Genomic DNA, 13115 nt, shown 5'->3' on the forward strand with positions numbered 1-13115 from the left:
TTCAATAGTTGACAAGCTTTGTTTTAGATTAAAAAATAATAATGAACAAATCCCGGCGACAAAGCGTCGATCCGAGTACCCAGTCGCATTGTTTGCCATAATTTCACATGTTTGACGATTACCATGATGAATGTGTATTTCACTGATTCATGTGCACTCATTTATTTTTTTGTCCATTTACACACATTATATATCAATTATAATTAAAAGTGAAAAACTTAAAATACAAAATGAAAACAAAGAAATAAAACATTTTAAATCAGGTTTCGTAAATTTTTAATAATCTTCCTGCCCCAGACCATGCTCTCATAATAAAACACTTGAATGGTCACGATTTCAACTTTAACCTTTGAATGTATACAGAGCAACCGTGTCATGCCGGCCCACGATGTTCGCTATGACTCAACTGGGCCTAGGCTGTTAAGTTAGCGATGAATAGCAGGGCAGTGCAGTATTTTGTTACAATTAACGTAACCACGGAAACATTTATTGCATTCTTCTTGTCTTTATCAATTTAGCTTGTCTATTGTGTTTAGGTAAACTAAAACTTATTATTTTTTAATCTAAAACAAAGCATGTCAACTATTGAATTTAATTAGGCCTACAGTAAGTCTCATCTTCATCTGTTTTGTTGCATTCCTCAAATTCTGGCCTAGGCCTACCTGGGCCTGGCCTAGGCATACCTGGGTGGGCCTAGCCAAAAAAAATCGCGTCAGCTAGCATTGGGCCTACGCTTGCTCGACTTACTTAGGCCTTTTGGTTTTTAAGAGCTTTCACGAATACGGCGACCCCCCCACCACCGGGAAAACGAAAACGCGGAATGATCACCGACCGGCACTTCAAAAAGCTGGTGACATCCCTGGCTATGTAGATTATGATGCTAATGATTCTCATATTTTTTACAATTTTATCAGCGTAACAAAATAATATGCATAAATTTGGTTGTACCTATTTCAGGTCTTGTGATTCGGTTAGGCAGTTCAAGCCTCTCATAAAAATACTTATTCAGATAGTTTTTTTTTTTTCACCTTGCTTCAAATCGCTTCCAATCTATTTATATCTAATTTATTGTTCTGTTTGTTGTTTTATAACTCTTCTAGTATAGATCCTTGATAATGGTTATTTACCATACAGTAAATTCTATTGTAGTTATTAATTACCGTTAATTGAAGAAAATGTTGATGAATGAATGATATTTGTTTCAGAGTTTCTGCTTCATTGCATTATTTAAGATTGCTCATTTTGTTTGTGTTTGGCTTGTATGCAAGCTCTACTCGGGGGAGGAGGGATTTTCCGAAATATTGTAGAAAGTAGCAAACAAAGCTTCGTAACTGCAAAGAAAAGTGCTATACAAGTAACATGTACCAACCATGTCATCTAGATCATCATCCTTGCTGTAACGTGCATAATCTTTGCGTAACGTTCTCATTAAAATCATGGAAACAAGACCAACCAGAAAGATAACCATCATAAACGAGTTGAAAATTGAGAACCAATGGATCTAAAGTATTAAAAATCAATAGAAATAGACATTGAACATCTATAATACATAGTACTGTATGTACAGTTATAGTATGCACAAAAAAGATATAGCAAATATTTCAATAGCAATATTTATAGACAACCAATGAATGTTTAATTTTATATTAATAAAGATGTGTAAAAATTGTATGTGTTTTTAAGCAAAATGATTTTTTGTTCTAGAGTGGATTTTTGATATGCCATTAATAATAGAATCAACCTTAAAATCGCTTTTTGGCTATTTTTTATGAAGTTATAGGCGATTATATACGATTTTACCATGACGTCACTGGCGAAAAAGTAACAAAAGATCGTTTAAATAGAGCCGCGTAGGGTATCCACCGCGTACAATCTTTGTGTGCATGCTGTAACAATCACAATTTACAGCATACACGCAAAGATCGTACGCGGTGGATACCCTACATGGCGCTATTTACATGAACTCTTGTTACTTTTTCGCCAGTGACGTCATGGTAAAATCGTATATAATCGCCTATAACTTCATCAAAAAAGCCAAAAAAACGATTTTAAGGTTGATTCTATTATTAATGGCATATCAAAAATCCTCTCTAGAACAAAAAATCATTTTGCTAGTTCTCTTTTAAGTTGAAAATATATTTTAAATATTACTTTTATAGTAGGCATTCATTCAATATTCTCTTCTTAAAAAACACATTATTTATTTCCTTTGTCTTTAAACTAAAAATATATTCTACTCACCCGGTGCTGAAAGAAGTTGGGGTCAAGATATTTATCAAAGCGTTTGTTATAGAGTACATTAGATTTCTTCCACTGCACTTGATATGTAAATGGGATCTCTACATTAGCTTCGAGTTTCACCTTGACTTCACTGGTAAGGTTCACATCTACAATCTGATCATTATTGTAACCAATGTCAAATTTCTTGTGCGTCCATATGTAGAAATCCTGACCGCCTTCATCAATCTCTCCCACAATGCCTTAAAAAAAAAAAATGTAAATAGAGTACTAAAATAATACTTTGGCACTTAAAATCAGAATGTATATATGACTGTAACCTCACAAAGTAGTTGAACAGTAAGGCAGGGCGTTGTACTAAGGGTTCCAGTGGTGGACAGACATTCTTGATTGACTGAATTTGAAGACTGTAAAATGTTGGTGCAATGTTCAAAATTAGAATGTGTGACCTTACAATCTACCCAGAATATCTTTTGAGAAATGCAGGGAAGAAAAAGGATTCAGGAACAAGCCGAAAAGTAGACGCTTTAATATAAGTTTTCTTTTATAATATTGCATAGACAATGTTACTACAGTAATTTAATGTTAACCTCAAATGTTAATAAAAGTCAATGGTTAGAAGAAGTAGCATGAAATGCAACGCTTAACATTGCGCCAGAATTGGGAACGACTTTCAGTGAAATAATAGCTTTCAACCCTTTCACTGCTGCAGGTAAATACACCCCCTGTGCTTGGTCTTTTTAGGAAGAAGGCTATTTTTTAATAAAATGAAAAAAAAAAAAAAAATAAATAAAAATACTGAAAGAGGTTATTTTAAAATTGTTTTTGTGTGTTGTTGGGGTGGGAAAGAAGTTGGCCTATGGTAAAAAAAAAATAAATTGGAATTTTTAATTAGGTGGTTATGTGACCATGGGGGAGCCATATTGGAAACCCCCTTTTTCATAAATCTGCAAAAAAGAGAGGAATTTTTACGAGATGCTATTTTTTTTTTCACTGGATAATGATGAAGATACATAAAATGAATTAAAAAAAATCAATAGTTTGAATTATTTTCATCATTCAATTCAAAAACAGACAAAATCCATGCGTGTCGGCAGAATCGTAAAAAAAAAAATAAATAAAAAAAAAAACCACTGTAAGATGAGTTTTTCGTAACAATTAGTCATTACTCCATACCATTCAGTAGAAATCACCTGTTAGAAACAATAGGGGGCGCTTGCAGTACAGGAACAAATTTAAATATACCCGGTACTACCAGGTATGCGCAAATCAACAACATTTTTTTCTGTATGTGCAGTAAAATGGTTATAAAGTGGACCTTTTGAAATTTGGAGCCCTCTACATTAACCTGCCAGTAGTACAGTATACATTTTCATCCAGAGGTGACGGAACTAGGGGGTGCTGTGTTATGGAGAGTATTTGTGTGACCGGAAATGGTCTGCAGTCAGTTAGTTGTTACCATGCGCCAGTGATGTTGGAGTATATAGTACAGCAATATGAAACTATTAGGCCTAATGAGTGAATAAAGTTCAGAGTTTGTCGGGTAGTGAAATGATTATTTCACATTTTAAGTGCTCCCTAAATTCATAATGTGTAAGCTAAATTACAGTGATTAATTCAATTAGCGAAGATATGGAGACAAATTTCGAATCCCTCTTTCCAAGAGGGGATGCAAATGCTTTGTGAAAATGAGTACGCCGCGGTACTCATTTTCACAAAGAAATACACACAACTGGTTAGCTAACAAATATGTCAATGTTACATGAACACCTGGGAAGGAAGGTGCAATCACGTTGTTACCTAGCAAACGTCTGTACTGTATGGGGGAGGGGTTGCTGATGTACGATGAGGCATAATACTAGGCCTACGCCTATTAACTAAGACAGTGGAATTATATGTGATAGAGAGTACACTTTCGGAAGAAATAAATTAAAATAAGAAAAAAAAAATAACTAAGAATAATTCATTTGCAGAGGTACCTTGTTTAAGTATTATACAATGCTAACAATGTGGCTCTAGCCCTGGCTTGGGCAAGGAATCCATGTGCAAGGCATCCATGTGCAAAGCAGTGATGTTTGTTTATCCATGAAAATAGCACGCCCCCGGGAAAGTTTGCCTTACCAGGAAAAGGTGACGTATCTAGCTTATGACGTATGATGCTAACTAATGTGAGTGTGACGTCACCAAAAAATGAATATTTTCTATTATAACCAAAATATTAATAACTACAAAGTTTATGGGCGTAAATTCCCTTAATACGAATGAAGGGTTGCACAATATCCTTGCCATACAAATTACAGCTCCCACTGACGTCTCAGTCGAGAAATACGGGTAGCTGAAGTTTTTTCTCGCAAATCTGACTACAAAACCATATCCAAATTTCACGTTCCACTTTTGACCCTGAGTTGTGCTTCGCACTCGCCGCTGAGGGCGGCGTTCCGGGAACCGTGCGTCTAGTAATAAACACAAATTTAAAAACATAATCCTACTTACCCCATATTGGTAGGTCATCAATGTACATTTGATACCAATAGTGATTCTTAACTGCATAGATGAACGCCTTTAATTTATCTTCAGTGATTTTAACCTCGCAGTACTTGGTTTGAGGAAAATCAACTGATAAATATAAACAAAAAAATATATATTTTAATTTTATTAAAAACCTATTAAGATTTTGGGATGGTAAAAAGTGTTCTTTACAGTTATATTCATTAAAAAATAGTGTTAAAAAAAAAACAAGCTAGTAATTCTGAAGGTCATGGATTTGGTTTTAGCACATGTTACTACTCAATTTTCTTTGAACACAAGAATTTAGAGATGTGCCAAGAATTTTGAGCAATAGCACATCAGGTTGGATAAACTGGGGGAACAAAAACAAAATCACTCCTAATTGTTATTTTTCCATAGTACAATTCCTTTGCAACTGATCATCAGCAATGCTGAGAATGATTGACATTTATCATCAGCCTGTGCAAAAAAAAAAAAAAAAAATAACCCACACAATAAGGGTGCGATAATGGGTCGTGAAAGGGATACTGTAAAACAATACTCTGAAAACAAAACATTAGCGGTGTGAACGCACCTTTATAATCAATATCAAGGCCACTGAACTCAAGCTCCACTCCTTGCAAGTTTTCACCAAGTGTTTCATGGTAATGACTGATGGTATCCTTAGGCCCTCTACAGAATGGTAGTGAAAAGTAACCATAGGTCTCCTGCCTGTTGTGGTATGGACCAACTGTATTCATCCACAATACAACCTCCTCACTGTCCTTGTACTGTGAGAGAATGGATAAAATGTTTAAAATTAATGGATGTTCCTTTCAGTCGTGTTTGCGTTTGTAAACGGAGTTTTATTTCTAAGTTACTTTCTTCTTACAATCGTATTATTGCTGTAAATAGTAACATCGATATCTTTTAAACATTTCCGATCTCTCATTTTAAAATGTATCTACAGCAGGTTTTTTACTATTTAGCTGCCCATGTAACTGTGTTTTGTTTCTTGATTCTTTGTTGTTGGTGGGGTTGGTGTTAGTTATGAATATATTTCTGTATTTTTAGAGTTTATACTATATATTTTATGTAAATAATAGATAATTCCATAAAGTATGCAGCGGCCTAACACCTGTGATAAAACAGCAGGCCTATATTTAATATTTTAAATGGTACCTTGTAAATAATAACAATTGACTGATTGACAAACATTACTGGTGATGCTTCAATGGGGCTTCCAGTACATCAACAATCTAATGATTAGCGTGCATGTACTGTAACCTACAGTATGCACGCTAATGACAATTATGCATACGTGACAATTCAAGCATAGGCCTACAGTACACGTATGTTTACAGTACGTTGCACACAAATACTCAAATTAAAAATGTATGTGCAAATTAAAATTATAAGTTCATAAGGACCTATTGTTCAATAATATTTGTGGACATCAAGGGTTTAGCCAGCGAGCCGTCCAGCCATTTTTAGGATGGCCAACAACTATTTAGGACGTCCACTTCTACCGTCACAGCTTGGCCTACTCAGCTTTGGCCTAGCCTACAGTAGTTGGTCCTGGTCTACCTTCAGCAATTTTTTTTATATTCTTCAAATTTATCGAATGTTGCATTAAACTACAGTAAAGCTATTAATTGAATTTATGTTGTTTTAATACCAACATTCGGTGGGAATTCTGAAAAGGTATGGCTAAACCATTGTCACATACTTATACCCCGATGGAAAATGGACAGTTCTAAGTTGCCCACAATGCATGCACGTGGCTCTGCAAATACAGTAACGTACAGTACAGTACTTGGGATTCAGTTCCCTAAAGATATAAGCAGATTTGTTAATATCAAGTTAAATTTTAAGTCAACAAAATACATTAGTCTATAGTAGGCCTATACATCTCTTTGAGAGGACCAAGAGTAGAATTTACACTAGACCAGGGCGAGAGATGAAGATGCAGCTGTATAGCCTAGAAAAACAATGTGAGTAAACAGTCGTAGCTGTGCGCAGTCTACAGTACATCTATACAGTATTACTGAAATATCTTTCTGATAGCTAATTCAACACTATTCCTTTGAAGACAAAATTCCAACAAATATCTAAACACCTTTAAATGCACTCATAATTTTCAATTTTTTCTTATGTACAGTACGGAGGGGATACCCCTCCCAAACCAGTCCCTGCTTGAGGCCACGCCCATTGGCTGTCGCTACACGACAAGTTCATTGTTTTCCATTTCCTTTTTCTGGCTAAAACCCTGGTGGACACTGTCTAATAACTAAATTTAGTTTTTTTAGCTTTAACAATTATAACTGAATTATCTAAAATAGGAAGATTACACACCTCCTGCCACTTTTTACGCTGTCTTTACAAATAAAAAAGCTTACTATATATCAGTTATAGTACAAGTGAAAATAACGTTTGTTAACCTTAGGAAAGGCTTTTGTCTTTTACCTGGCCTAGGCTTACCGTGTTGAAATGACAAACATGATGTTTGAAATTCTAACAGTCTTTTTTTTTTATTACTTGTAAGTCAATAAACTGGCCTTTATCAATATCATTATTATTTATCAGTATTTGGATATTTAAGTCTTTTAATGGATCAAATTTACTGACAACATACCGGTACAACACAAAATTTATTTAATATATTGGAGCTGAAATTGTAAGCAACCAAAACGATATTACAACCTTCTTTGTAGGTATTCAGACTAGGCCTAGTAGGCCTACAAGACTGTAAAGTATGGCCTGCGTTAGTTTACAGTATGGTTGTAGGTACAGTACATTACAAATTGTGATGTCACACTTCCTTGTTATGGTCACTTGTTCAAATATTTTTTTTTGTGAAACTAGGTTTAAAAGGACTGTTACAGGGCTCTCTTCACTTTAGTATCATAGTGTGTCAACACACAACATGTTGTACGCTACTGCATTAAAAGAGGTTACAATTTGAGCATGACTCTTTTTTTTATATGACAATGCTTCTACTTTAAGGCAAGAAAAATGTATATGAATTTAATAATGTCTGCAGGAGCTTTGAGACAAACAATTAAATTCATATGGCTTAAGAAATAATAATTTGACCAAATATGAAGAAATTTTATGGACTACCAAATGGTTTTTAAAAGGTGGGAAATTATTACGCCTTTTTCACGAATCGGTAGACATCTTGAAGTGATGACAAACAACCCAAGTCAGTAGTGACAGAAATAAGATAAGCTTTGAGGCTAAATTCTTGTCATGTTATCTAAAAATTCATAACTCCATAACGTAGGGTCGTATCACATTTATTTTTTCTGGGAAATGTTCTCAAAAGAAAAATTCTATCTACACCAATGATTGAAAAAAAAATTTAAATATGTTTTTGACCCCTGAGATTGAAAAAAAAAAAGCCTATCTAAATAGTGTATTAAAATAGGCCTATGAATTAAGGCCTGTTTTACTTCAACGATAACGATAAAAAAGCTAAAAAGCGATTGTTCATATAGAAAACAGAAGAAATACTGTAAGATAAGTTTTTACACTAGGTCGATTCGCTAACGATTTATCGTGTATACGATAAAGTCAGGCTCCAGAGGGAAAAAAATTTTTGATATGTTGTAGAACTGATTTTTCTAAGACAGAAAAAAGTTGTTTGACGAAAAACTGGGGAACGGTGAATGAGATACAGATTTTTTAATTTTTTATTTATTGAATGCTAATAATTCACATACTCAGGCCTAGGCCTAACTGCCTAATTCTGTGATTGTAATATAATAATACAAATATATACTCTAACAAAGTTACAAGATGTGTATAAGAGACAGGTTCTACAACATATCAAACAATTTTTTTCCACCGGAGCCTGACTTTAACAAAATATTTTAAAAAATCAAATCAGATGACATCATAATCATGGAAAAACAATAAAATCGTTGCTACTACTACGATTTCAATGTTTTTCCATGATTATGACGTCATCTGATTTGATTTGTCAAAATATGTTGTTATCGAATAACTGATAAATCGTTATCGAATTGTTTTAGTGTACAAACTTCTCTTATTTATTTTATTTTCTATATGAGCAATTCAAATGTTGGAGAATTAACTTGCATTACGATCATTTACATCTAAATATGACTTTTTTTAACGTACCTGGACTACTAACTTGGACTGTAGTGTAGGCCTAGGTAGGCGTACACAGCCAATGGGGTAGGGTATACAGTGTCCTCTGCGCAAATATTTGGCTTAGTAGAAGAGATATTCCAAATCCATCTGCTCATTTTGGAAAATAAGGGCCGATTTACGTGCAGATTTTGCCCAAAATTAGGTTTTGATAAACAATGTTAGTATTTAGGCCTATCTATGTATGCAGTAGGCCTAAGCCTAAGTAATTTAGATTCTGCACACCTATTTTTTGTTTTGTTTTGTTTGAGCTGGTTTTTGAGGCCTAGGCCTACGACGGTACAGTAAGCTAGCCGAACCAGGGCCCCAAGCACAGTTGTTTTTTTTTTTAACCTTCTGCGCCTAGCTAGGCCTAGCCTAGCCGGTAGCCTGGATAGTTTCATTCTTAAAGAAAGTAATGTTAGTAAATAATATCGTAAAGTCTATTTTAATATTCACTATTTATCCTATTGAAACATAATGCAGTTATTTTTTTTAAATATGGCCTAGAAAGTGTGTAATTAAAAAGCATTTTAGGCCAGTGGTAGTAAGCCTACCCAGGCCTAGGCCTAATCCCTAACTGAGTCATTGCAAGACCTTCATCCGGTCGTACAATTCGTAATTTTATACCCGACATACACTTACTTTATGGTCATGTTCGTCCGCTAATGTTGTCAAAATAAACGTTAAAAGAAGGAAAAGGGTTGTTAAAACATTATGCCACATATCTAACCAATTTTAAGGTAAGACCTTCAGATAGAAAATGCGATGTTATAAGATTTTACAATATCTTCCTACGTGGAATTGTAAGCATTCAATGGCGTCGCCACGTCAATCCCTCGTCCAAAAATGAAAAGCTTTTAAGGATGATAACATGGGGGCGCTCGATCAAAACAGAATGTTTGATTGATTTTTTTGCATTAAATGAAAATAGACGGAAGGCCAAATTCAATTTTTTGATTATTTACTTTGTATACTCATTATTAGATTTCAATTAAAATTTAACAATGAAAACAATTGTCCTTGTCAAATAATGGACGTATAAGTAATACTTTTCTTTTGATTTTAAGTCTTAGATATCCAACCTGTTGTTGATGCCATAAAATGGAAATTGGATCTATGTTAACTACCAAATTGATGAAATCTTTTTATTCAAACTTTCACTGACAAATGTAAAAAAATCATATACTGTACTCTATGTAATACATATTCTAAATTTAAAGATATACCATCAGCCATGAGCTGAAAGAATTTAAAATGTTAATTCATTTATTGCTGTACTGAGTATTTTAGTCTGAAATAGTGTTTTAATTGGAAGTCCAAAATATCCAACCTGTTGTTGATGCCATAAAATGGTAATAGCATCTTATGTTAAAGCCCCATTCCCGGCAAAATTTCACTAAAAATGACTTTTTTTAAAGAAAATATGCATTTGCATTACTCCAATTATTATAAATCATGGAAAAATATTGGCATGAATTTTAGTTTTACGCAAAAGAATAAAAAAATGAGAAATACAGACTATTTCTCATAAAATATTACCATTTTCTCAAATTCAGAGGTTGTAGATCGCATCCACTGGAATACTCTCGCTTTTATGTATACTTTATACAGTCAATAAAGTGCGCCCTCTCTAATGAGATTAGTTTTTGTACTTCGTATCTCGCACAATGCGGTCGTTCGATTAAAGCTGAGATATACCGTATTTGTTTAAGTGTCAAAATCTCAGTCAGAATCAGTTTTTTAACAAATTTGAAATAATTCCTATGAAATATTATATTTCACAAGTGACAATACTAGCAATGGAAAGTATCATGTCGGCCGTTTTAATGTGTGATAACAGAACCTAAATAGAGGTAAGGCTAGGCCTAGCCTAGCAGCGCTGGATAGGCTGTTTTCGGCACCTACGATATTTCGTCTCACGACCTATCGCAAAATCAAAATGAAAAATTCATCCGCATTTATTTTTTGTGTGTGTCACCGTCGGAACTGGTCCAACGGATATAATGAAATTGAATAGCGTTAAAAAGTGTGAGACGAGCGATTAAGACTGAATTAAAACTAAATACTGATTCAAGCGCTGGACAGACTGAGAAGAAGACTGGATAAATGTAACAAATTATTAGACTTTAATTAAGATGATCTATTCCAAAGGTTTCAAGGTCACAAACTCTATTATGCTTATCAGAATAATTATATAAATATGAATGTACCCGTTATATAAATTATGATTTAAAAGACAATGCCGATTAAAAGAACTTATTTAAACCAAATTAAATAATTACAGAAAGCATATAAACGAAACTCGAATCTATGTTAAATTAATTCACGATAGTTTAAAGCAATTATTACGATCAAGTAAAATCAGTTTAAGATAAAAATTAGAAAGATTCAAGTTAAAAGATGAATGTTATGTTAACAGCACAGTCTTTCCACAATAGTGAGATTAAAATAGCGGCTCTAACCCCATAGTTACGGTACTGTAAACAAAAGTAACAGTAAGATGGTAAAGTCATTAACTCCAAGGATAAATATTTAGCTATTCGACTGTGCTCAAAGTAACGCTAACATGGAATTATACATGATTAACAAAGTATAACTAAATATAATAATAATCCTACAACTAACTGAATATAATATCGCATTACATGAACTATATAAAAGTATAATTAAATAATACACAACGATTAAAGTAAATAACTAGTATAAAACTGTGTTACTGTGATCATGGAGCTATAAAGACGATTATATAACAATCGTCGCTTGTGACCGTCCCTCGCTGATACTTAAAGGAGGCAGACCACAGGTATGTGGCCTCAATTCATGCTGGACCTATCCTTATTTACTGTACACTGTTCTTAATATACACAGCATACATCATTTCATAGCAATGCTATCCCATTATAACAAACTATCCTAAAATACTACATTAATTTCGTATTATAAGTAACGAATTATAATGATTCGTTATACTCAACGTATTCATTTAAAAGTTCGATACTTCGATAAAATTAATTTATCGGAAATGATAACAATCGTTTAAAGTCAATTAAAAGTATTTGAAGATCAAACTATAATAACAAATATAATGTACATACGTTTTATGAATATAAATGTAACAGTGGGTGAGTGACATCGGAGGATTATAGCACATCGATGTTTACGGATGGACGGCTTGACTATCACTGCCTTTGTCCCTAATCTTAATGTAATTTGATGTGGTCACTCTGAGGGCGCAATGCTGTCTTAAATATACCCTCACATGTGGAACACAAAAAAAAATCAAATTTCAGTCTTATTTTACATTTTTTTCATTCTTAGGAATGTCTAAATTCAGTTAAACTAGTAATTCCGTATTATATTTATAAATCTTTATAACATTATACAAAAATTAGATTTTTCTTAAAAACTGAAATTTTGCCGGGAATGGGGCTTTAACTACCAAATCGATAAAATCGTTTTATTCAAACTTTCACCGACAAATGTAAAAAAAAATCATATTCTGTACTCTATGTAATACATATTCTAAATTTAAAGATATACGGTACCATCTGCCATGGGCTAAAAGAATTGAAAATGTTAATTCATTATTTGAATTGCTGTACAGTATTTTAGTCTGAAATAGTGTCAAAAAATCATAAAAATAATTTTGAATTTCAAACTTGCTCATTTTGCACTATTAACCTGAGCATTGCAATTACTGAATTAAAAAAAAGTATATTGGATTGTATACTGGATAATGATAATGACAATGTTAAAACACTTCCAGCTAGTGACAAAGTGTTTCATTTATCTAAAATATGGGTAAGCATCTTTTTTAGATAAACTAATTTCTATGTTCAAGTTATAATTTTTTATGTTGCATCAAAACGATTAGGGTAATTTCAAAAATTAATTTTGATTTTTCGTTTTTGGTATTTTGCAGAAGACAATACATCGTTAAGCAGGGCCTAAAGGTCAACTCAGACAGCGTCGGCCGACGCGCAGCCCGACCCGATTTATCATCGGGGACAGTCTTAAGCCGTCGTGAGACTACGACGCGACTGCCCTCAACCAGATACTAGAAATACAAGATAGAATTCTCCACACAAAAAAAGTGTTCCACCGCGTTCCACCGAAATGCATGGTGGGAATACGAAAAATGGGACGCCCCCTACTGCTGGATCTAAAAAAAACTTGTGCCAAACTTTCGTTACCAAGTCGTCGCGTATTTTATTATCAATTCTCAACAAAGA

At 33.6% G+C, this 13115-nt stretch overlaps 1 protein-coding gene across 2 annotated transcripts in view; it reads right to left on the reverse strand.

Moving 5' to 3' along the window:
- The window catches only part of LOC117117483 (transmembrane 9 superfamily member 3-like), a 24461-nt gene extending 12384 nt beyond the window's left edge, over positions 1-12077 (reverse strand). The window contains exons 1-5 of one of the 2 annotated variants that reach the window (XM_033261789.1): positions 11979-12077; positions 5321-5516; positions 4732-4854; positions 2242-2480; positions 1370-1501 (exon numbers count right to left, since the gene is read on the reverse strand). In XM_033261789.1, the coding sequence (XP_033117680.1) occupies positions 1370-1501; positions 2242-2480; positions 4732-4854; positions 5321-5486 (660 nt within the window). In that variant the 5' untranslated portion in view covers positions 5487-5516; positions 11979-12077. Of the gene's footprint in view, positions 1-1369; positions 1502-2241; positions 2481-4731; positions 4855-5320; positions 5517-9525; positions 9739-11978 lie in introns of those variants that run through there. The other variant, XM_033261788.1, reaches the window with a different exon arrangement.
- Between the last annotated feature and the right edge of the window lie 1038 nt (positions 12078-13115).

The sequence above is a fragment of the Anneissia japonica genome, unplaced genomic scaffold (genome assembly GCF_011630105.1).
Source record: "Anneissia japonica isolate Jap-2015-1 unplaced genomic scaffold, ASM1163010v1 scaffold1405_len252398_cov171, whole genome shotgun sequence".
In the NCBI taxonomy this organism is placed as follows: Eukaryota; Metazoa; Echinodermata; class Crinoidea; order Comatulida; family Comatulidae; genus Anneissia; species Anneissia japonica.